The 23,037-nt window shown below is 53.0% G+C and overlaps 2 protein-coding genes across 6 annotated transcripts in view; both read left to right on the top strand.

Annotated features, from left to right (window-relative positions):
* Positions 1 to 9,296, top strand: part of NCSTN (nicastrin) — a 46,939-nt gene extending 37,643 nt beyond the window's left edge. For all 5 annotated transcript variants that reach the window (XM_064732603.1, XM_064732605.1, XM_064732604.1 and 2 more), the window contains 5 exons: positions 2,550 to 2,645; positions 3,678 to 3,765; positions 6,020 to 6,171; positions 7,435 to 7,647; positions 8,900 to 9,296. In XM_064732603.1, coding sequence (XP_064588673.1) covers positions 2,550 to 2,645; positions 3,678 to 3,765; positions 6,020 to 6,171; positions 7,435 to 7,647; positions 8,900 to 9,022 — 672 coding nt within the window. In that variant the 3' untranslated portion in view covers positions 9,023 to 9,296. The remainder of the gene's footprint in view (positions 1 to 2,549; positions 2,646 to 3,677; positions 3,766 to 6,019; positions 6,172 to 7,434; positions 7,648 to 8,899) is intronic.
* Positions 9,297 to 14,180: 4,884 nt separating this feature from the next.
* On the top strand, positions 14,181 to 18,773 carry NHLH1 (nescient helix-loop-helix 1). The gene is made up of 2 exons (XM_064732694.1): positions 14,181 to 14,386; positions 17,233 to 18,773. The coding sequence occupies exon 2, from the start codon at positions 18,026 to 18,028 to the stop codon at positions 18,380 to 18,382; it is 357 nt and encodes a 118-aa protein (XP_064588764.1). The 5' UTR covers positions 14,181 to 14,386; positions 17,233 to 18,025; the 3' UTR covers positions 18,383 to 18,773.
* The last annotated feature ends 4,264 nt before the right edge of the window (positions 18,774 to 23,037 follow it).

Below are 23,037 nucleotides of genomic sequence, written 5' to 3'. Positions count from 1 at the left end.
TGGGATCCAGGGGATTCTTGAGATTTGGGATCCAAGGCATTGATCTTGGGATTTGGGATCCAAATTTTGGGATTTGGGATCTGGGATTTGGGATCTGGGATTTGGGAGCGAGGGCACTCCTGGGGTTTCAGATTCGGGATCTGGGGTTTGGGATCCAAGGAATTCTTGGGATTTGGGATTTGGGACTTGGGATCCAGGGGATTCTTGAGATTTGGGATCCAAGGAATTCTTGGGGTTTGGGATCCAAATTTTGGGATTTGGGATCCGGGGCGTTCCTGGGATTTGGGATCTGGGATTTGGGAGCGAGGGCACTCCTGGGGTTTCAGATTCGGGATCTGGGGTTTGGGATCCAAGGAATTCTGGGGATTTGGGATCTGGGGGATTCCTGGGATTTGAGATCTGGGATTTCGGATCCAAGGAATTCCTGGGATTTGGGACCTGGAACTTGGGATCCAGGGGATTCCTGGGATTTGGGATCTGGGATCTGGGATTTGGGATCCAGGGGATTCCTGGGATTTGGGATTTGGGAGCGAGGGCACTCCTGGGGTTTCAGATTCGGGATCTGGGGTTTGGGATCCAAGGAATTCTTGGGATTTGGGATCTGGGATTCCTGGGATTTGGGACTTGGGATCCAGGGGATTCTTGAGATGTGGGATCCAAGGAATTCTTGGGGTTTGGGATCCAGGTTTTGGGATTTGGGGGATTCTTGAGATTTGGGATCCAAGGAATTCTTGGGGTTTGGGATCCAGATTTTGGGATTTGGGATCCAGGGCATTCCTGGGATCTGGGATTTGGGAGCGAGGGCACTCCTGGGGTTTCAGATTCGGGATCTGGGGTTTGGGATCCAAGGAATTCTTGGGATTTGGGATCTGGGATTCCTGGGATTTGGGACTTGGGATCCAGGGGATTTTTGAGATTTGGGATCCAAGGCATTCTTGGGGTTTGGGATCCAGATTTTGGGATTTGGGGGATTCCTGGGATTTGAGATCTGGGATTTCGGATCCAAGGAATTCCTGGGATTTGGGACCTGGAACTTGGGATCCAGGGAATTCCTGGGGTTTGGGATCTGGGATTTTGGGATCCAGGGGATTCCTGGGATTTGGGATCTGGGATCTGGGATTTGGGATCCAGGGCATTCCTGGGATTTGGGATCTGGGATCTGGGATTTGGGATCCAGGGTGTTCCTGGGGTTTGGGATTTGGGATCCAGGGCATTCCTGGGATTTGGGATCTGGGATTTGGGAGCGAGGGCACTCCTGGGGTTTCAGATTCGGGATCTGGGGTTTGGGATCCAAGGAATTCTGGGGATTTGGGATTCCTGGGATTTGGGACTTGGGATCCAGGGGATTCTTGAGATGTGGGATCCAAGGAATTCTTGGGATTTGGGATTTGGGACTTGGGATCCAGGGGATTCTTGAGATTTGGGATCCAAGGAATTCTTGGGGTTTGGGATCCAGATTTTGGGATTTGGGGGATTCCTGGGATTTGAGATCTGGGATTTCAGATCCAAGGAAATTCCTGGGATTTGGGACCTGGAATTTGGGATCCAGGGGATTGCTGGGATTTGGGATCTGGGATTTGGGATCCAGGGCGTTCCTGGGATCTGGGATTTGGGAGCGAGGGCACTGCTGGGGTTTCACATTCGGGATCTGGGATTTGGGATCCAAGGAATTCTGGGGATTTGGGGATATGGGATTCCTGGGATTTGGGACTTGGGATCCAGGGGATTCTTGAGATTTGGGATCCAAGGAATTCTTGGGGTTTGGGATCCAGATTTTGGGATTTGGGGGATTCCTGGGATTTGGGATCTGGGATTTGGGATCCAGGGCATTCCTGGGATTTGGGATCTGGGATCTGGGATTTGGGATCCAGGGCGTTCCTGGGATTTGGGATCTGGGATTTGGGAGCGAGGGCATTCCTGGGGTTTCAGATTCGGGATCTGGGGTTTGGGATCCAAGGAATTCTTGGGATTTGGGACTTGGGATCCAGGGGATTCTTGAGATTTGGGATCCAAGGAATTCTTGGGGTTTGGGATCCAGATTTTGGGATTTGGGATCCGGGGGGTTCCTGGGATTTGAGATCTGGGATTTCGGATCCAAGGAATTCCTGGGATTTGGGACCTGGAATTTGGGATCCAGAGGATTCCTGGGGTTTGGGATCTGGGGTTTGGGATCCAGGGGATTGCTGGGATTTGGGACGTGGGGATTCCTGGAATTGGGGATCTGAAATTTGGGATCCAAGGGATTCTTGAGATTTGGGATCCAGGGGACTGCTGGGATTCAGGATCCTGGCAGGAACGGGAATTGGAGAGGAAGGAAAGGTGGGAAAAGCTGGGAAGGAGCTGGGAGGGATTTGGGAATGGGGAGAGGAGGGAAAATCCGGGAATGAGGTCAGGAATAAATCCTGAGAGATTTGGGAATGGGGAGAGGAGGGAAAAGCCGGGAATGAGGGTGGGAAGGAGCCGGGAGCGTTGGGAGGGGCCGGATGTTTTCCCGGAATTCCCGGAATTCCCAGAATTCCCAGATTTCCCGTGTTTGTCCCGTTGTCCAGAACCTGACCAGGGTGGCCACGCTGGTGGCCCGGGCTCTGTTCCTGCTGGCCGGGGGACGGAACGGAACCGAGAGCATCCGGGCACAGGAGAAAACGGTGGGAATGGGAATGGGAATGGGAATGAATGGTGGGAATGGGAATGAATGGTGGGAATGGTGGGAATGAATGGTGGGAATGGATGGTGGGAATGGATGGTGGGAATGGTGGGAATGGATGATGGGAATGGGAATGGTGGGAATGAATGGTGGGAATGAGTGGTGGGAATTCCTGCTGGGAATGGTGGAAATGATGGGAATGAATGATGGGAATGGTGGGAATGATGGGAATTCCTGCTGGGAATGAGTGGTGGGAATGGTGGGAATGATGGGAATGAATGGTGGGAATGGTGGGAATTCCTGCTGGGAACGAATGGTGGGAATGGAGGAAATTAATGATGGGAATGAATGGTGGGAATGATGGGAATGATGGGAATTCCTGCTGGGAATGAATGGTGGGAATGAATGGTGGGAGTGAAATGGTGGGAAATCCCACTGAGAATGATGGGAATGGTGGGAATTCCTGCTGGGAATGAAATGGTGGGAAAGATGGGAATGAATGGTGGGAATGAATGATGGGAATTAATGATGGGAAATCCCACTGAGCATGATGGGAACGGTGGGAATTTCTGCTAGGAATGGTGGGAATGATGAGAATTCCTGCTGGGAACGAATGGTGAGAATGGTGGGAATGAATGGTGGCAAATCCCACTAAGCATGATGGGAATGATGGGGATTCCTGCTGGGAATTAATGATGGGATTGGTGGGAATTCCTGCTGGGAATTATGGAAGTTCCTGCTGGGAATTCCTGCTGGGAATTAATGATGGGATTGGTGGGGATTCCTGCTGGGAATGATGGGAATTCCTGCTGGGAATTCCTACTGGGAATGATGGGAATTCCTGCTCAGAAATCTCACTGGGAATGGTGGAATTCCTGCTGGGAATGACGGGAATGAACGCTGGGAGTGCTGGCAATTCCTGCTGGGAATGCTGGGTGGGAATGCACAGTTGGCCTGGAATTCCCCATTTTCCTGGAATTCCCCATTTTCCTGGAATTCCCATTTCCCTGACGGAATCCCGGGTTCCCCCCAGGTCGCTCGGCTGCTCTTTGGGTTCCTGCTCAACTCCAACAACTCCTGGTTCCAGTCCCTGATCAAACCCGACCAGAAGGGAATCCTGGGTGAGCAGAGACCCCCCAATTCCTGCTTTTCCTGATGGGATTCCCGGCTGGAATTCTCCTTTTCCTGATGGGATTCCTGGCTGGAATTCTCCTTTTCCTGATGGGATTCCCCACTGGAATTTTCCTTTTCCTGCTGGGATTCCTGGCTGGAATTTCTCCTTTTTCCTGCTGGGATTCCTGGCTGGAATTTCTCCTTTTTCCTGCTGGGATTCCCAGCTGGAATTCTCCTTTTTCCTGCTGGGATTTCTAGCTGGAATTTCTCTTTCTCCTGATGGGATTCCCAGCTGGAATTTCTCTTTTTCCTGCTGGGATTCCCAGCTGGAATTCTCCTTTTTCCTGCTGGGATTCCCAGCTGGAATTCTCCTTTTCCTGCTGGGATTCCCAGCTGGAATTTCTCTTTTTCCTGATGGGATTCCCGGCTGGAATTCTCCTTTTCCTGATGGGATTCCCAGCTGGAATTCTCCTTTTTCCTGCTGGGATTCCCAGCTGGAATTCTCCTTTTTCCTGATGGGATTCCCAGCTGGAATTCTCCTTTTCCTGATGGGATTCCTGGCTGGAATTCTCCTTTTCCTGCTGGGATTCCCAGCTGGAATTCTCCTTTTTCCTGATGGGATTCCCCACTGGAATTCTCCTTTTTCCTGCTGGGATTCCCCACTGGAATTCTCCTTTTTCCTGCTGGGATTCCCGGCTGGAATTCCTCTTTTTCCTGCTGGGATTCCCCACTGGAATTCTCCTTTTTCCTGCTGGGATTCCTGGCTGGAATTTTCCTTTTTCCTGCTGGGATTCCCCACTGGAATTTTCCTTTTCCTGCTGGGATTCCCAGCTGGAATTTCTCCTTTTCCTGCTGGGATTCCTGGCTGGAATTCTCCTTTTTCCTGCTGGGATTCCCCACTGGAATTCTCCTTTTTCCTGCTGGGATTCCCGGCTGGAATTCTCCTTTTTCCTGATGGGATTCCCGGCTGGAATTCTCCTTTTTCCTGCTGGGATTCCCGGCTGGAATTCTCTTTTTTCCTGATGGGATTCCTGGCTGGAATTTTCCTTTTCCTGATGGGATTCCCCACTGGAATTCCTCTTTTTCCTGCTGTGATTCCTGGTTGGAATTTCTCCTTTTCCTGCTGGGATTCCTGGCTGGAATTCTCCTTTTCCTGATGGGATTCCCGGCTGGAATTCCTCTTTTTCCTGCTGGGATTCCCGGCTGGAATTCTCTTTTTTCCTGATGGGATTCCCAGCTGGAATTCTCCTTTTTCCTGCTGGGTTTCCCCACTGGAATTCTCCTTTTTCCTGATGGGATTCCCGGCTGGAATTTCTCCTTTTCCTGCTGGGATTCCTGGCTGGAATTCTCCTTTTTCCTGCTGGGATTCCCCACTGGAATTCTCCTTTTTCCTGCTGGGATTCCTGGCTGGAATTCCTCTTTTTCCTGCTGCTGTGATCCCCGCTTTTCCCAGCGAGATCCCCATTTTTCTCAGCTGTAACTCCCACTTTTCCTGCCTGTAATTCCCATTTTTTCCCTTCTCCAATCCCTGTTTTTCCAGCTGCGATTCCCTAGAGCCAGAATTCCCATTCCCAATCCCACTTTTCCAATTCCCCAGCTGGAATTCCTGTTGCCCACAACCGTAATTCCCATTCCCAATCCTGTTTTTCCCCATTCCCCAGAATTGTAATTCCAGTTCCCAATCCCATTTCTCCCATTGCCCAGAGCCAGAATTCCCGTTCCCAATCCCGTTTTCGCCATTCCCAATCCCATTTCTCCCAATCCCATTTTTCCCATTTTCCCAATTCCCAATCCTGTTTTTTCCCATTTTTCCGATTTTCCCTGTTCCCCATCCCGTTTTCCCCATTTTTCCCATTCCCAGTCCCATTTTCCCCATTTTCCCCATTTTCCCCATTTTCCCCATTCCCAATCCCATTTTTTCTGTTTATCCCTTTCCCAATCCCATTTTCCCATTTTTCCTATTTTTCCCATTTTCCCCATTCCCAATCCCGTAATTCCATTCCCAATCCCATTTTTCCCTTTTTTTCCTGTTTTCCCCATTCCCAATCCCATTTTCCCATTCTCAATCCCCTAATTCCCAATCCCATTTTCCCCGTTCCCAATCCCATTTTTCCCAATCCCATTTTTCCCATTCCCAATCCCATTTTCCCTGTTCCCCATCCCATTTCCCCAATCCCAATCCCATTTTCCCCGTTCCCAACCCCGTAATTCCAGTTTCTGTTTCCATTTTTCCCGTTTTTCCTGTTTTTCCCGGTTTCCCAGGCCCGTTTCCCCAGCACTACGTGGCCGTGTCCAGCCCCACCAACACGACCCAGCTGCTGCAGGCGGTGCTGGGGAACCTGACCGGGAGCAGCGCCAACCTGAGCCGGGAGCAGTGCCAGAACCCCGGGAAAACACCGGGAACACTGCCCGAGGTAATCCGGGATTGGGATAATGGGATTGGGGTAATGGGATTGGGATTGGGATTGGGGTAACGGGAGCAGCGCCAACCTGAGCCGGGAGCAGTGCCAGAATCCCGGGAAAACACCGGGAACCATGCCCGAGGTGGGAATTGGGATTGGGGATTTGGGATTGGGATTGGGGTAACGGGAGCAGTGCCAGAACCCCGGGAAAACACCGGGAACACTGCCCGAGGTGGGAATTGGGATTGGGATTATGGGATTGGGGCCAGAACCCCGGGAAAACACCGGGAACACTGCCCGAGGTAATCCGGGATTGGGATTGGGATTGGGGTAATGGGAGCAGTGCCAGAATCCCGGGAAAACACCCGGAACCATGCCCGAGGTGGGAATTGGGATTGGGATTGGGATAATGGGATTGGGATTGGGGATTTGGGATTGGGATAATGGGATTGGGATTGGGATAATGGGATCAGCGCCAACCTGAGCCGGGAGCAGTGCCAGAATCCCGGGAAAACACCGGGAACACAGCCCGAGGTGGGAATTGGGATTGGGATAATGGGATTGGGATTGGGGTAACGGGAGCAGTGCCAGAACCCCGGGAAAACACCGGGAACACTGCCCGAGGTGGGAATTGGGATTGGGATTGGGATTGGGGTAACGGGAGCAGTGCCAGAATCCCGGCAAAACACCAGGAACAATGCCTGAGGTAATCCGGGATTGGGATTGGGATTGGGGTAACGGGAGCAGTGCCAGAATCCCGGGAAAACACCGGGAACAATGCCCGAGGTAATCCGGGATTGGGGATTGGGATGGGATTTGGGTTTTCCATGGGTTAGTTCTCTTTTTTCCCAGTTGTCGTTCCCATTTCTCTGTGTGTAATTCCCATTTTCCCAGCTCTCATTCCCATTTTCCCCTGTGCCGTTCCCAGCTCTAATTCCCATTTTCCCATGTATAATTCCCATTTCTGTGTGTGTAATTCCCATTTTTCCCTGTATAATTCCCATTTTTCCCATTTTCCCTGTATAATTCCCATTTTTCCCTGTATAATTCCCATTTTACCCTGTGTATAATTCCCATTTTTCCCATTTTCCCAGCTGTAATTCCCATTTTCCCCTGTATAATTCCCATTTCTGTGTGTGTAATTCCCATTTTTCCCTGTATAATTCCCATTTTCCCAGCTGTAATTCCCATTTTTCCCTGTATAATTCCCATTTTCCCGTGTATAATTCCCATTTTTCCCTGTTTAATTCCCATTTTTCCGTGTTTAATTCCCAGCTGTACGAGTACTGGTGGGTGCAGGGCCCCCTGGATGGAAATTCCACATCCAGAATTCCCGGCTGCGTCCGCTCCGGTGTCCGTCTGTCCCCGGCGCTGTCCCCGGCCTTCGAGCTGCGCCGCTGGGACTCGCGGGAATTCTCCACCTGGACCGAGAGCCGCTGGAAGGACATCCGGGCCCGCGTCTTCCTGGTGGCCAGCAGGGAGCTGGAGGTGGGACAGGGACAGGGAGGGACCCCGGGGTTCTCCCCAAATCCCCAATTCCCAATCTCCTAAATTCCCGATATCCCCAAATTCCCAAATCCCAAATCTCCTAAATTCCCAATATCCCCCATATCCAAATTTTCCCAAATTCTCAGTATCCCCCATATCCCAAATTCCCAATCCGCAATACCCCAAATCCCTAAATTCCCAACATCCCAAATTCCCAAATCCCAAATCTCCTAAATTCCCAACATCCCAAATTCCCAATTCCCAAATCCCCAATCTCCTAAATTCCCAATATCCCCATATCCCAAATCCCCAATATCCCCAATTCCCAATTTGCTCAATATTCCAAATCACCAAATTCCCAAATCCCAAATTCCCAGTATCCCCCGTATCCCAGCATCCCAAATCCCCAATATCCCAAATCCCTAAATTCCCAACATCCCAAATTCCCAATTCCCAAATCCCCAATCTCCTAAATTCCCGATATCCCCCATATCCCAAATCCCCAATTCCCAATTTGCTCAATATTCCAAATTCCCAATCTCCTAAATTCCCAATATCCCCCATATCCCAAATCCCCAAATTCTCAGTATCCCCCATATCCCAAATCCCCAATATCCCCAATTCCCAATTTGCTCAATATTCCAAATCACCAAATTCCCAAATCCCCAAGTTCCCAATCCCAGATATCCCAATATCCCAAATATCCCTAATTCCCAATATCCCGAATTCCCGGTTTTTCCCGTTTTCCTGCTGCTGACGCTGGCGGTGCTGCTGCTGCTCCTGTCCCTGCAGATCCCAAATCCACATCCCAGGATCCCTGGGGCGATCCCAAATCCCCAATTCCCCAATTCCCAACATCCCAAACATCCCAAATTTCCCAAATTCCCGGTTTTTCCCGTTTCCAGCTGCTGACGCTGGCGCTGGGGGTGCTGGTGCTGCTCCTGTCCCTGCAGATCCCAAATCCCCAAATTCCCAACATCTCAACCATCCCAATATCCCAAATCCCCAATCCCAAACATCCCAAATTTCCCAATTTTCCCAAATTTCCCGTTTCCAGCTGCTGACGCTGGCGCTGGGGGTGCTGGTGCTGCTCCTGCCCCTGCAGATCCCAAATCCACATCCCAGGATCCCTGGGGCGATCCCAAATCCCCAAATTCCCAATCCCAAATATCCCAACATCCCAACATCCCGAATTCCCAATATCCCGAATTCCCGACATCCCAAATTCCCGGTTTTTCCCGTTTTCCTGCAGCTGCTGACGCTGGCGCTGGGGGTGCTGGTGCTGCTCCTGTCCCTGCTCGGCACCTTCGTCATCAACTCCAAGGCCTCGCTGCTCTTCGGGATCCCGGATCCTCCCGGATCCTCCGGGTACTGAAAATCCCGGAAAAACACCTGGAAAATCCCAGAGAAAATCCTGGAAAAATGCCCAGAAAATCTGGGAAAAACATCCTGGGAAATCCCAGAGAAAATCCCGGAAAAACGCCTGGAAAATCCCAGAGAAAATCCCAGAAAAACATCCTGGAAAATCCCAGAAAAACATCCTGGAAAATCAGGGAAAATCATCCTGGGAAATCCCAGAGAAAATCCCGGAAAAACGCCTGGAAAATCCCAGAAAAACATCCTGGAAAATCCGGGAAAAACATCCTGGAAAATCCCAGAGAAAATCCCGGAAAAAACACCTGGAAAATCCGGGGAAAATATCCAGGAAAAGCCAGGAAAAAACATCCTGGAAAATCCCAGAGAAAATCATGGAAAATCCCAGAGAAAATCCCGGAAAAACATCCTGGAAAATCCGGGAAAAACATCCTGGAAAATCCCAGAAAAACATCCTGGAAAATCTGGGGAAAATGCCTGGAAAATTCAGGAAAAACATCCTGGAGAATCCCAGAAAAAATGCCTGGAAAATCCCCGCAGAAAATCCCCGGAAAACATCCTGGAAAATTCAGGGAAAACCTCTCGGAAAATTCCAGAAAACCGCCTGGAAAAAATCCAGAGAAAACCATCTGGAAAATCCCAGGAAAAACTTCCTGGAAAATTCAGGAAAATCTCCTGGGAAATCTGGGAAAAACCACCTGGGAAATCCGGGAAAATCTCCAGGAAAATCCGGGAAAACCACCTGGAAAAAATGGGAAAAACCGCCTGGAAAATCCGGGGAAACTTCCAGAAAATCCTCGACAGGGAATTCCCCCAGAGCTGGAAATGCCGGAGGTGTTCCCAGGAAATTTCTGGAATTCCAGGTGGGATTCGATGCCCTGAGCAAAAAATTCCCAAAATTCTCATTTGGATTTGATGCCCTGGGTGGGAAATTCCCAAAATTCCTGGAATTTCTGGGTGGATCCGGTGCCCAGAGCAGCAAATTCCCAAAATATTCCAAGAATTCCCATCCTGTTTCCCAGGGGGGAGATTTTTGGGAATTCCAACGGGTTTGGGAATGTCCTGATGGAAAAATTCCCTTTTTTTTTTCCCTGGGATTTGTAAATATTATAAATAAATCCATGGAATTCCCAAGGAAATTCTGTTATTTCCAGGTTTTTTTCCCAAAGAAAAAGAGGAGAAAATGTTGGGAATTGGGGGAACTTGGAATTTGGGTAAATTTGGGATTTTGGGATTGGGATTGGATAAAGGGGATGGGATTTGGATCCCAAAAAATTCATGGAAAAGGAGGAGCCGGGAAGAGCTTTGGGATAACGGATGGGAAGGAAGGGACGGAGCCAAAATTTGGGATAATGGGCTGGAAATTCGGGATATTGAGCTGGAATTCGGGATAATGAACTGGAAATTCGGGATCATGGGCTGGAAATTCAGGATATTGAGCTGGAATTCGGGATAATGAACTGGAAATTTGGGATCATGGGCCGGGAATTTGGGATAATGAGCTGGAATTCGGGATAATGTACTGGAAATTCGGGATATTGAGCTGGAAATTCGGGATAATGACCTGGAAATTCGGGATCATGGGCTGGAAATTCGGGATAATGAACTGGAAATTTGGGATCATGGGCTGGAAATTTGGGATATTGAGCTGGAATTCGGGATAATGGGCTGGAAATTCGGGATCATGGGCTGGAAATTTGGGATTTTGAGCTGGAAATTTGGATCATGGGCCGGGAATTTGGGATCATGGGCTGGAAATCCAGGATATTGACCTGAAAATTCGGGATATTGAGCTGGAAATTCTCAGGACGGGGAATGACCAAAAATCCCGGGAATTCTCGGGATTGGGAATGAAAAAATCCCGGGAATTTTCGGGGCTGGGAATGACCAAAAATCCCGGGAATTCTCAGGACTGGGAATGACCAAAAATCCCGGGAATTCTCAGAAGTGGGAATGACCAAAATCCCGGGAATTCTCAGGGCTGGGAATGAAAAAATCCCGGCAGAACCTTCCCGGCTCCGCGGGATTTTTGGGAATTTTGGGATTTTTGGGATCCGGGCACATCCCTGGCTGGGATCCCCCATTCCCGGCAATTCCAGGCTGGGAAAAGGAGGTAAAAGCCAGACCGGGAGCGTCCCGAAGGGAATCCCGGGAATTCCTCTGATCCCTGTTCCCACTTTGGGATCAGCCTGGAATTCCCGATCCCAACTCCCCCTTTTTGGGGTCAGCCCGGAGCCCCCGATCCCAACTCCCCCTTTTTGGGATCAGCCTGGAATTCCCAATCCCGCTCCGGAGGGTCCGGGCCGGGAGGAGCGGCCGCGATTCCCGCGGGAGCGCTGGGACCGCTCCCGGCTCGTTCCCGGCTCGTTCCCGGCTCGTTCCCGGCTCGTTCCCGGCTGGATCCGCGCCCATCCCGGAGGCGGCGGGAGCAGCTGCGGCCGCGCCGGGAACGATCCCAAAGAATCCCCGCGGGACGGAGGGGACGGGAACGGGGCGGGAATGCGGGGTTGGGGTGATGGATGGGGATTCGGGATTCGGGAATTGGGGTTTGGGATTCGGGGGGTGGGAATTGGGATTCGGGATTTGGGAATTGGGGTGATGGATGGGGATGCGGGGGGTGGGAATTGGGGTTTGGGATTCGAGGTGATGGATGTGGATTCGGGGGGTGGGATTTGGGGTTTGGGATTCGGGATTCGAGGTGATGGATGTGGATTTGGGATTCGGGAATTGGGATTCGGGATTCGAGGTGATGGATTGGGATTTGGGGAGTGATGGATGTGGATTTGGGATTCGGGATTTGGGATTCGGGATGGGAATGTGGGATTTGCAGTGATGGATGTGGATTCGGGGGGTGGGATTTGGGGTTTGGATTCGGGGGCTGGGATTTGGGATTTGGGATTCGGGATTCGAGGTGATGGATGTGGATTTGGGATTCGGGATTTGGGATTTGGGATGGGAATGTGGGGTTTGGGGTGATGGATGTGGATTTGGGGTGTGGGAATTGGGGTTTGGGATTCGGGATTCGAGGTGATGGATGTGGATTTGGGATGTGGGATTTGGGATTCGGGATTTGGGAGTGACGGATGTGGATTTGGGGTGTGGGAATTGGGATTTGGGATGGGAATGTGGGGTTTGGGGTGATGGATGTAGATTTGGGATTTGGGGAGTGATGGATGTGGATTTGGGATGTGGGATTTGGGATTTGGGATGGGAATGTGGGGTTTGGGGTGATGGATTTGGGATTCGGGAATTGGGATTCGGGATTTGGGCAGGGATGGATGCGGGAGGCGCCGGGAACGATCCCAAAAAGTCCCCTCGGGGTGGCGGGGAGGGGATTCGGGAATGCGGGATGGGAATTTGGGATGCGGCTGTGCCGGGAATGCTCCGGGCTCTGTCCCCGCTGCATTCCCTGTCCTGTCCCTGTCCCTGTCCCATCTCCTGTCCCTGTCGCTGTCCCCGTCCCTGTCCCCATCTCTCGTCCTTGTCCCCGTCTCCAATCCCAATCCTTGTCCCCTTCTCCCGCCGCTGTCCCTGTCCCTCTCTCCTGTCCCCCTGTCCCCCTGTCCCTGTCCCATGTCTGTCTCTTTCCCTCTCTCCCATCCCTGTCCCTCTCTCCTGTCGCTGTCCCCATGTCCTGTCCCCCTGTCCCCGTCCCTGTCCCCATCTCCCGTCCCTGTCTCTTTCCCTCTCTCCCGTCCCCCTCTCCCATCCCTGTCCCCCTCTCTTGTCGCTGTCCCCATGCCCCGTCCCCGTCCCTGTCCCCTCTCCCATCCCTGTCCCCGTCCCCGGTCGCTGTCGCCGTCCCCGTCCCCTCGCGGCCCCTCCCGCCCGGGCTCGGTGCCCGCCGCGCTCGCAGCTGCTCCCGGAACGGCCCCGGAGCCGCGGGCGGCGACACGCGGGGCTCAGCTGGCGACAGAGCGGGGACAGCGCGGGGACAGAGCCAGGGCGGCAGCGCCAGCAGCGCCAGCATTGCCAGCGGGGACAGCGGGGACAGCGGGGACAGAACCGGGATAGGGCCGGGATAGAGCGGGGACAGAGCCAGGGCGGCAGCGCCAGCAGCGCCAGCATTGCCAGCGGGGACAGCGGGGACAGCGGGGACAGCGGGGACAGCACTGCCATGGCAGCCAGCGGGGACAGAACCGGGACAGCGCCGGGATAGAGCCGGGACAGAGTGGGGACAGCGGGGACAGAGCCAGGGCGGCAGCGCCAGCAGCGCCAGCATTGCCAGCACCGCCAGCGGGGACAGCGGGGACAGAACCGGGATAGGGCCGGGATAGAGCGGGGACAGAGCCAGGGCGGCAGCGCCAGCACTGCCATGGCAGCCAGCGGGGACAGCGGGGACAGCGGGGACAGCACTGCCATGGCAGCCAGCGGGGACAGAACCGGGACAGAGCGGGGAGAGAGCGGGGACAGAGCGGGGACAGAACCGGGATAGCGGGGACAGAGCGGGGATAGGGCCGGGACAGCGAGGGGACAGAGCGGGGACAGAGCCGGGACAGCGGGGACAGAGCGGGGAGAGAGCCGGGATAGAACCGGGACAGAGCGGGGATAGAGCGGGGACAGCGGGGACAGAGCAGGGAGAGAGCCGGGATAGCGGGGACAGCGCCAGAGGGGACAGCGGGGCCAGAACCGGGATAGCGGGGACAGAGCGGGGAGAGAGCCGGGATAGGGCCGGGATAGAGCGGGGACAGAACCGGGACAGAGCCGGGACAGAGCGGGGACAGCGTCAGCAGCGCCAGCGGGGACAGCGGGGCCGGAACCGGGACAGCGGGGATAGAGCGGGGACAGAACCGGGATAGAGCCGGGACAGAACGGGGACAGGAACATTCTCAGGACCGGGATTTCCACTCCAGGCTCCCTTTCCCCAATTTCCAGGCTCCCTTTTCCCAATTTCCCGGCTCCCTTTTCCCGATTTTCCGCCCCGGGCATTGCGCTCCGGGCCCTTTTCCCGGGTTCCCGCTGGGAGCAGCACCGGGAGCAGCTGCCGCCCCTTCCCGGCCCGCATCCAGAGCGCGCAGCCAATGGAATCCCGAATTCCCGCTTTTCCATATTTATGAGGGAAAAGGGAGGGGGGGAACCGGAGAGGCCAATGAGGCTCCCGGGGTCGGGCCCGGCGTGGATAAATTGGGAATTTTGGGGGCAGAAGCGGCGAAATTTCCTCCTCGGAGGCTCCGGAGCGGCTTCCCCGGGAATTCCGGGATCGATCCCGGATTCCCATCCCGGATTCCCATCCCGGATCCTTCGCGGGACCTCGGGAGAATCCAGGGAAAGTTTTTTCCTCTTTTCTCCATGAATGGATGAGCAGAAATCCTGGGAATTCCTGGAGGAGAAACGCGCGGAGCCCGGGGATGGTGCGGGACTCGGGGTAAGGCGGCTTTTCCAGGCATCGGGAATGGCCCCAAAAACCGGGAATTCTGCCCCAAACTCCCGGGAAACGCCTCGGTCCCGCTGCCGGGTTTGGCTCCCAAATCCCTTTGGAAAATGGGATTTTCCTGGGAGGGTTTGGGAGCGGGGAAAAGGAAAAGAACCCGCCTGGAATCCTTTTGGTTTCTGAGGAAAATTGTTGGGAATTTCGTGAGGAATGGGAGGAAAAGGGCGAGGGAAGAGGTGGGAAAAATTCCCGGGGTTTTGCTGGGAAAAGCGGAGTCTGACCAGGAATCCTTGGAGCGGCTGGATTCGGGAATTGCGCGATTTTCCCCAAAAAACCTCGGGCAAGAGGCGCTGGGAGCGGGAATTGCGAGCGAGGAAAAGCTCCGGGATAACCCAGGCCGGGAATTGGTTTGGATGCGGGAATGAAACTTCGGTTTTCCCAAAAAAAAAAATCTGCTTCCCATGCAGGGATGCATCCCGAATTCCCGGGAATCCCAGATCCACAGGGCAGCTCAAGGGCCAAATTCCCGAATTCCCAAATCCCCAAATCCCAAAATTCCCGAATCCCCAAATCCCCAAATCCCCAAATTCCCGAATTCCCGAATCCCCAAATCCCCAAATAATTCCCCAATTCCCAAATCCCCAAATTCCCGAATCCCCAAATCCCCAAATCCCCAAATTCCCAAATTCTCAAATTCCCAAATCCCCAAATTCCCAAATCCCAAAATTCCCGAATCCCCAAATCCCCAAATTCCCAAATAATTCCCAAATTCCCGAATCCCCAAATAATTCCCCAAATCGAGTCGGGAGTGATCCCAAACATCCAAAATTCCCGGGAATTTCTTCGGAGACCCAGCAGGGAAATTCCCGGGAAAAATTCCTGGGGAAATTCCCGCCCCTCTCAGGGATTTTGGGAAATTTTGGGACGAATTTTTTCCCCATTTTTTTGGGGTAAATTCCCACCATTCCAGCCCCTAAAAAACCCGGGATCGGGGCCGTCCCCGCCCGGTCCCGCCGGGATTTGGGATCCGTTCCCGGCCGCTTTTCCCATTCCCGAGTTTTTCCCCTTTTCCCCGCGGCATTCCCGGATTTCCAGGGAAGGCAGCGGGGATGAGGATGAGGATGAGGAGGATGAGGGTGGGAACGAGGATTGGGATGAAGATGAGGATGAGGATGAAGTTAAGATAAAGACGAGGAGGAGGAGGATAAAGATGCAGAAGATGAAGAGGAAGAAGATAAGGATGAGAATGAGGATGATGAGGAAGAAGAGGATGAGGATGATAAGAATGAGGATGAGGGTGATGAGGATGAGGAGGATGAAGAAGAGGATAGTGAGGATCATGAGGATGAGAATGAGGAGGATGAGGGTGATGAAAATGAGGAAGAAGAGGATGATAAGGATGATGAGGAGGATGAGAAGGACTAAGAGGATGAGGAAGAAGAGGGTGAGGGTGATGAGGATGAGGAAGAAGAAGAGAATAAGGATGATGAGGAGAGTGAAGTGATGGAGTGATGAGAATGAGAAATGATGAGGATGATGAGATGATGAGATGAGGATAATGAGATGAGAGGATGAGGAAGAAGAGATGAGGAATAAGATTATGAGGATGATGAGGATGATGAGGAAGAAGAGGATGAGGATGATAAGGATGATGAGGATGAGGAAGAAGAGGATGATGAAGGGGAGGATGAGGGTGAAGATAAGGATGGGAATGAGGATGAGGATGATGAGGATGAAGATGAGCGGGGGGCGGCGCTCGGGATTCCCCGCGGATCCCCGGGAGCAGCTGCGGCCGCTCCGCCTGCCGGGAACGGAGCCCGCGGGGACAGACGGACAGACGGACAGACGGACAGGGGGACAGCGAGGGGGGACAGACGGATGGGGACAGGCAGGGAGGGACAGACGGACAGGGGGACAGGCAGGGAGGGACAGACGGACAGACGGACAGGGGGACAGCGAGGGGGGACAGACGGACAGGGGACAGACGGACAGACGGACAGGGGGACAGGGGGACAGACGGATGGACAGAGGGGACAGGGGGACAGAGGGACGGACAGAGGGACAGAGGGACAGAAGGACAGACGGCCAGAGGGACGGACAGACGGACAGAGGGACAGAAGGACAGCCTTGGGGACAGACGGGGCTCATTTGCGACACAAAGCCCGCCCCGCCCCCGCCCCCGCCGCGCATCCGCCACCTGCGGCCCCCGCGGGGCTCCGGGCCCGGCCCCGAACCCCGAACCCCCGAACCCCGAACCCCGAACCCCCGAACCCCCGAACCCCCGAACCCCCGAACCCCCGAACCCCCGAACCCCGAAACCCCCGAACCCCCGAACCCCGAACCCCCGAACCCCCGAACCCCCGAACCCCCCAATTCCCGGAGCTTTCCCGGCGGATCCTTTTCCTTCCGGGAGCTGGAATTCCCTGAGTTTGTTTCCCCAAAGTAGACGGGATTTGACTGGAAAAAGCTGTGGAAAATATTTTATTTTATTTTATTTTATTTTATTTTATTTTATTTTATTTTATTTTATTTTATTTTTGTTTTATTTTATTTTATTTTATTTTATTTTTAATATATTTTATTTTATTATTTTTTATTTTATTTTATTTTTAATATATTTTATTTTATTTATTTTATTTATTTTATTAATCACATCTCATTTCATTTCATTTTCATTTCATTATTTGATCTTACCTTGTTTCACTTTATTATTATTATTATTATTATTATTATTATTATTATTACTATTATTATTACTACTTCATTTTTATTCTTTCATTTGATGCCTCTCCCGGCTCCTTTCCCCCCCGGAGCTGAAATTCCCGATCCTTCTTTTCCAGACCCGTCGGGATTTGACCCCTGAGGGCTCCGGAGCCGCATCCTGACCCCAAAAACCCCAAAAGCCCCAAAAGCCTCGGGAAAAGCTCAATCCCGGTTTTCTGCCTCCGGATTTCTCCTCCTGGATCTCGGAATTCCTGAGCGAAATTCCCCAATTCCCGGCTGGAATGTGATGGGGAGGAGGAGGAGGAGGATCCGCACGGGCCTCGCTGGGAACGGGGGACGGGAACCCCAAATCCGGGGACGGGAACCCCAAATCCGGGGACTTCTCCTGCTGAGGTGACCCCAAACCCCCAGGAGCTGCTCAGAGGGGACCCCAAACCACCAGGAACAGCTTGGAAGTGACCCCAAACCACTTGGAGGTGTCCCCAAACCTGCGGGATCTGCAGGCTTGGAACTGTCCCCAAGTCCCCAGGATCAGTTTGGAATTGTCCCCAAACCCCGGGATCCTTTTGCTGCTGTCCCCAGGATCCCTTTGGAATTGTCCCCAGGATCCCTTTGCTGCTGTCCCCAAGACCCCAGGATCAGTTAAGAACTGTCCCCAAATCTCTGGGATCCCTCTGGGATTGTCCCCAAGCCACAGGATCCCCTTGCTGCTGTCCCCAAATCCCGGGGATCTGTTTGGAATTGTCCCCAGGATCCCTTTGGGGCTGTCCCTGGGATCCCTTTGGGATTGTCCCCAAACCCCAGGATCAGTTCAGAGCTGTCCCCAGGATCCCTTTGGGGCTGTCCCCAAGTCCCCAGGACCCATTTGGATCTGTCCCCAAGGTCACTCTGCCCCCTGTCCCTCTGAGGATGATGCTGAACTCCGAGCCCCCGTCCCTCTCCATCCCCTCATCCCACCCCGACCCCGCTCCCTCCCTGGCTGCCGGTGCCGGTTCTGGCGCCGGTTCCGGTTCCGGTTCCGGTTCTGGTGCCGGTGCAGAGCCCCTGAGCCGCGAGGAGCGGCGGCGCCGGCGCCGGGCCACGGCCAAGTACCGGACGGCGCACGCGACCCGCGAGCGCATCCGCGTCGAGGCCTTCAACGTGGCCTTCGCCGAGCTGCGGCGCCTGCTGCCCACGCTGCCCCCGGACAAGAAACTGTCCAAGATCGAGATCCTGCGCCTGGCCATCTGCTACATCTCCTACCTGAACCACGTCCTGGACGTCTGACTGTCCGTCTGTCCATCTGTCCATCCCTGTGTCCATCTGGCCATCTGCTACATCTCCTACCTGAACCACGTCCTGGATGTCTGACTGTCCGTCTGTCCGTCTGTGTGTCTGTCTGTCCATCCCTGGGTCCGTCTGTCCATCCCTGTGTCCGTGTGTCCATCCCTGCTGCCCACGCTGCCGCCGGACAAGAAACTGTCCAAGATCGAGATCCTGCGCCTGGCCATCTGCTACATCTCCTACCTGAACCACGTCCTGGACGTCTGACACGTCCGTCTGTCCGTCTGTCCGTCTGTGTGTCCGTCTGTCCATCCCTGGGTCCGTGTGTCCATCCCTGCTGCCCACGCTGCCGCCGGACAAGAAACTGTCCAAGATCGAGATCCTGCGCCTGGCCATCTGCTACATCTCCTACCTGAACCACGTCCTGGACGTGTGACACGTCCGTCTGTCCGTCTGTCCATCCCTGTGTCCGTGTGTCCATCCCTGCTGCCCACGCTGCCCCCGGACAAGAAACTGTCCAAGATCGAGATCCTGCGCCTGGCCATCTGCTACATCTCCTACCTGAACCACGTCCTGGACGTGTGACTGTCCGTCTGTCCATCCGTGTGTCCACCCGGCCATCCCTGGGTCCGTGTGTCCATCCCTGCTGCCCACGCTGCCGCCGGACAAGAAACTGTCCAAGATCGAGATCCTGCGCCTGGCCATCTGCTACATCTCCTACCTGAACCACGTCCTGGACGTGTGACTGTCCGTCTGTCCGTCCCTGGGTCTGTATGTCCATCCCTGTGTCCGTGTGTCCATCCCTGGGTCTGTCTGTCCATCCCTGTGTCCATCTGGCCATCTGCTACATCTCCTACCTGAACCACGTCCTGGACGTCTGACTGTCCGTCTGTCCGTCTGTGTGTCTGTCTGTCCATCCCTGTGTCCGTGTGTCCATCCCTGTGTCCATCTGGCCATCTGCTCCATCTCCTACCTGAACCACGTCCTGGACGTGTGACCCATCCATGTGTCCATCTGTCCATCCCTGGGTCCGTGTGTCCGTCCCTGCTGCCCCCACCCAAGATCGAGATCCTGCACCCGGCCAACCACGTCCTGGATGTGTGCGGTGTCCATGTGTCCATCCATGTGTCCATCTGTCCATCCCTGTGTCCATCCCTGTGTCCATCCCTGTGTCCATCCCTGTGTCCACCTGGCCATCTGCTCCATCTCCTACCTGAACCACATCCTGGATGTGTGACCCGTCCCTGTGTCCATCTGTCCATCTGTCCATCCCCGTGTCTTTCTGTCCATCCCCGTGTCCGTCTCCGTGTCCGTCTGTCCATCCCTGTGTCGATCTGTCCGTCCGTCCATCCGTGTGCCCACCCTGCCCCCTGCCCCCAGCCCTGCTCCCGGGGCTTTGGAGCAGCAATTCCAGAGGAACTGGAGCAGCAATTCCGGAGGGATGGAGGAGCCAATCCCGGAGATTTGGGACTGCAAATCCCAAAGGGTTGGAGCAGCAAATCCCTGAAATTTGGAAGAGCAAATCCCAGAAGGTGGAGCCGCAATTCCCAAGGGTTTGGAGCTGCAATTCCTGAGGAACTGGAGCAGCAATTCCCAAAGGGATGGAGCCACAAATCCCAGAGAGCTGGGACAGCAAATCCCAAAAGGTTGGAGCAGCAAAAACCAGAGGAACTGGAGCAGAATTCCCAGAGAATGGAGCTGGAATTCCCAGAGATCTGGAGCTGGAATTCCCAGAGAATGGAGCAGGAATTCCCAGAGAATACAGGATTGCCGGTAATTCCCCGAGAATGGGCAGATTCAAAAGGGATCAGGAATGCGATCCAAGAAGAGCGAACGGAGAGCAGAATTCCGATGAAGACAATGGAGTGATCAAGATGAAGCGAATCAGAATGAAGCAGATCCGCCTGCTCCCTTCCCCCAACCTCCTCCCCTTCCGTGCATGGATATTTATGGAATCAATTATTTATTGAGAATTATTATTATTATTATTTATTATTTATTACTATCACTATTTAATATTAATATTATTATTATTATTATTATTATTATTAACTTATCCACTGTGTCCTTGTGCACTTTTGGGGGGAGAAGGAAAAGGCCCTGTGCCCATTCCCAAATCCCCTTTAGGTTTTCCCTATTCCCAATCCCCTTTAGGGCCAGTTTTCCCTATTCCCAATCCCTTTTAGTTTGTTCTCCCCATTCCCAAATCCCTTTTAGGTTTCCCCATTCCCAAACCCTTTTAGATTTTGCCCATTCCCAATCCCCTTTAGGGCCAGTTTTCCCTATTCCCAATCCCCTTTAGGTTTTCCCCATTCCCAAACCCTTTTAGGTTTTCACATTCCCAAACCCTTTAGGATCAATTTTTCCTATTCCCAATCCCTTTTAGGTTTCCCCATTCCCAAACCCTTTTAGGTTTTGCCCATTCCCAAACCCCTTTAGGATCAGTTTTTCCTATTCCCAAACCTTTTTAGGTTTTCCCCATTCCCAATCCCTTTTAGGTTTTCCCCATTCCCAAATCCTTTTAGGATCAGTTTTCCTCATTCCCAAACCCTTTTAGGTTTTCACATTCCCAAACCCTTTAGGATCAATTTTTCCTATTCCCAAACCCTTTTAGGTTTTCCCTATTCCCAAACCCTTTAGGGTCAGTTTTCCCCATTCCCAAACCCTTTTAGGTTTTCACATTCCCAAACCCTTTAGGATCAATTTTTCCTATTCCCAAACCCTTTTAGGTTTTCCCCATTCCCAATCCCCTTTAGGTTTTCCCTATTCCCAAACCCTTTTAGGTTTTGCCCATTCCCAAACCCTTTAGGATCAATTTTTCCTATTCCCAAACCCTTTTAGGTTTTCACATTCCCAAACCCTTTAGGATCAGTTTTTCCTATTCCCAAACCTTTTTAGGTTTTCCCCAATCCCCTTTAGGGCCGTTTTCCCCAATCCCCTTTGGGGCCCCGGCCCCATCTGGCCCCATTGTCCCGCTCACAATGGGAACTCTCGGCTCTCATTGAGATTCCGGCCCGACAGATTGGGAATTCCGGCCCTTTGTCCCGGCCTCTCCCAGCCTTTCCCGGCACAATTCCCGTTTTTATCCTCTATTCCCATTTCCCCCCCATTCCCTTTTTCCCCGTTCCCATTTTTCCCTCTGTTCACTTTTCTCCCCCATTCCCATTTTCCCCTCTTTTTCCTCTACTTCATTTTCCCTCTATTTCCCATTTTCCTCCCTATTTCCCATTTTTCTCCCTATTTCCCATTTTTCTCCCATTCCCATTTTCCCCCCATTCCCATTTCCCCTATTGTCATTTTTCCCCCATTCCCATTTTCCTCTATTTCCCATTTTTTCCCTATTCCCATTTTCCCCATTCCCATTTTTCTATTATTCCCATTTCCCCCCCATTCTCATTCTTCTCCCTATTCCCATTTCCCCCTATTCCCATTTTTCCCTTATTCTCATTTTCCCCCCATTCTCATTTTTTTCCCAAACTCCCATTTTTCTCCTATTCCCATTTTTTACCAAATTCCCATTTTTCCCTATTCCTATTTTCCCCCCTATTCCCATTTCCCCCCATTCCTGTTTCCCCCTTATTTCCCATTTTCCTCCTATTTCCCATTTATTCCCCAATTTCCCATTTTTCCCGATTTCCATCCCTACCCATCCTCTCCATCCCTCTTGAAAATCCCCTAAATCCCATTCCTGGGCAAAATCCACCGGGATTTGGGGATAAAAATGAGGGAATTGCTCCTGGGTGTCCCCAATGTCCCCAATGGCCGCCGGGGCAGCAGCGCCCCCTGCCGGGTCCCTCCAGCTCTGCCACCCCCCCAATTTGGGGACATCGCCCCCTGACACCTCCCCTTAATTTGGGGACACTCCCCCCTCAATTTGGGAACCCCAAACCCCTTTGGGTTCATTGTCCCCAATCCCCTTTGGGGTTCATTGTCCCCAAACCCCTTTGGGGTTCATTGTCCCCAATCCCCTTTGGGGTTCATTGTCCCCAATCCCCTTTGGGTTCATTGTCCCCAAACCCCTTTGGGGTTCATTGTCCCCAAACCCCTTTGGGTTCATTGTCCCCAAATCTCTTTGGGGTTCATTGTCCCCAATCCCCTTTGGGCTCATTGTCCCCAAATCTCTTTGGGGTTCATTGTCCCCAGACCCCTTTAGGGTTCATTGTCCCCAAATCTCTTTGGGGTTCATTGTCCCCAATCCCTTTTAGGGTTCATTGTCCCCAAACCCCTTTGGGCTCATTGTCCCCAGACCCTTTGGGGTTCATTGTCCCCAAACCCCTTTGGGCTCATTGTCCCCAAACCCTTTCGGGGCCGTGTCCCCAATCCCCTTTGGGCTCAGTGTCCCCAAATCTCTTTGGGGTTCATTGTCCCCAAACCCCTTTGGGTTCATTGTCCCCAAACCCCTTTGGGGTTCATTGTCCCCAAACCCCTTTGGGGTTCATTGTCCCCAATCCCCTTTGGGCTCATTGTCCCCAAACCCCTTTGGGTTCATTGTCCCCAAACCCTTTTGGGGTTCATTGTCCCCAAACCCCTTTGGGGTTCATTGTCCCCAAATCTCTTTGGGGTTCATTGTCCCCAGTCCCTTTAGGGCCGTGTCCCCTCCCGCAGCCCTCGAGGGGAGGGGCGGCCCCACAAAGGCCGGGGTGGGGCCGAGCGCCCCC

Source organism: Zonotrichia leucophrys, chromosome 25 (genome assembly GCF_028769735.1).
Source record: "Zonotrichia leucophrys gambelii isolate GWCS_2022_RI chromosome 25, RI_Zleu_2.0, whole genome shotgun sequence".
NCBI lineage: Eukaryota > Metazoa > Chordata > Aves > Passeriformes > Passerellidae > Zonotrichia > Zonotrichia leucophrys.
The sequence above is the reverse complement of the archived record's forward strand: the minus strand, read 5'-3'. Positions and strand labels throughout refer to the sequence as shown.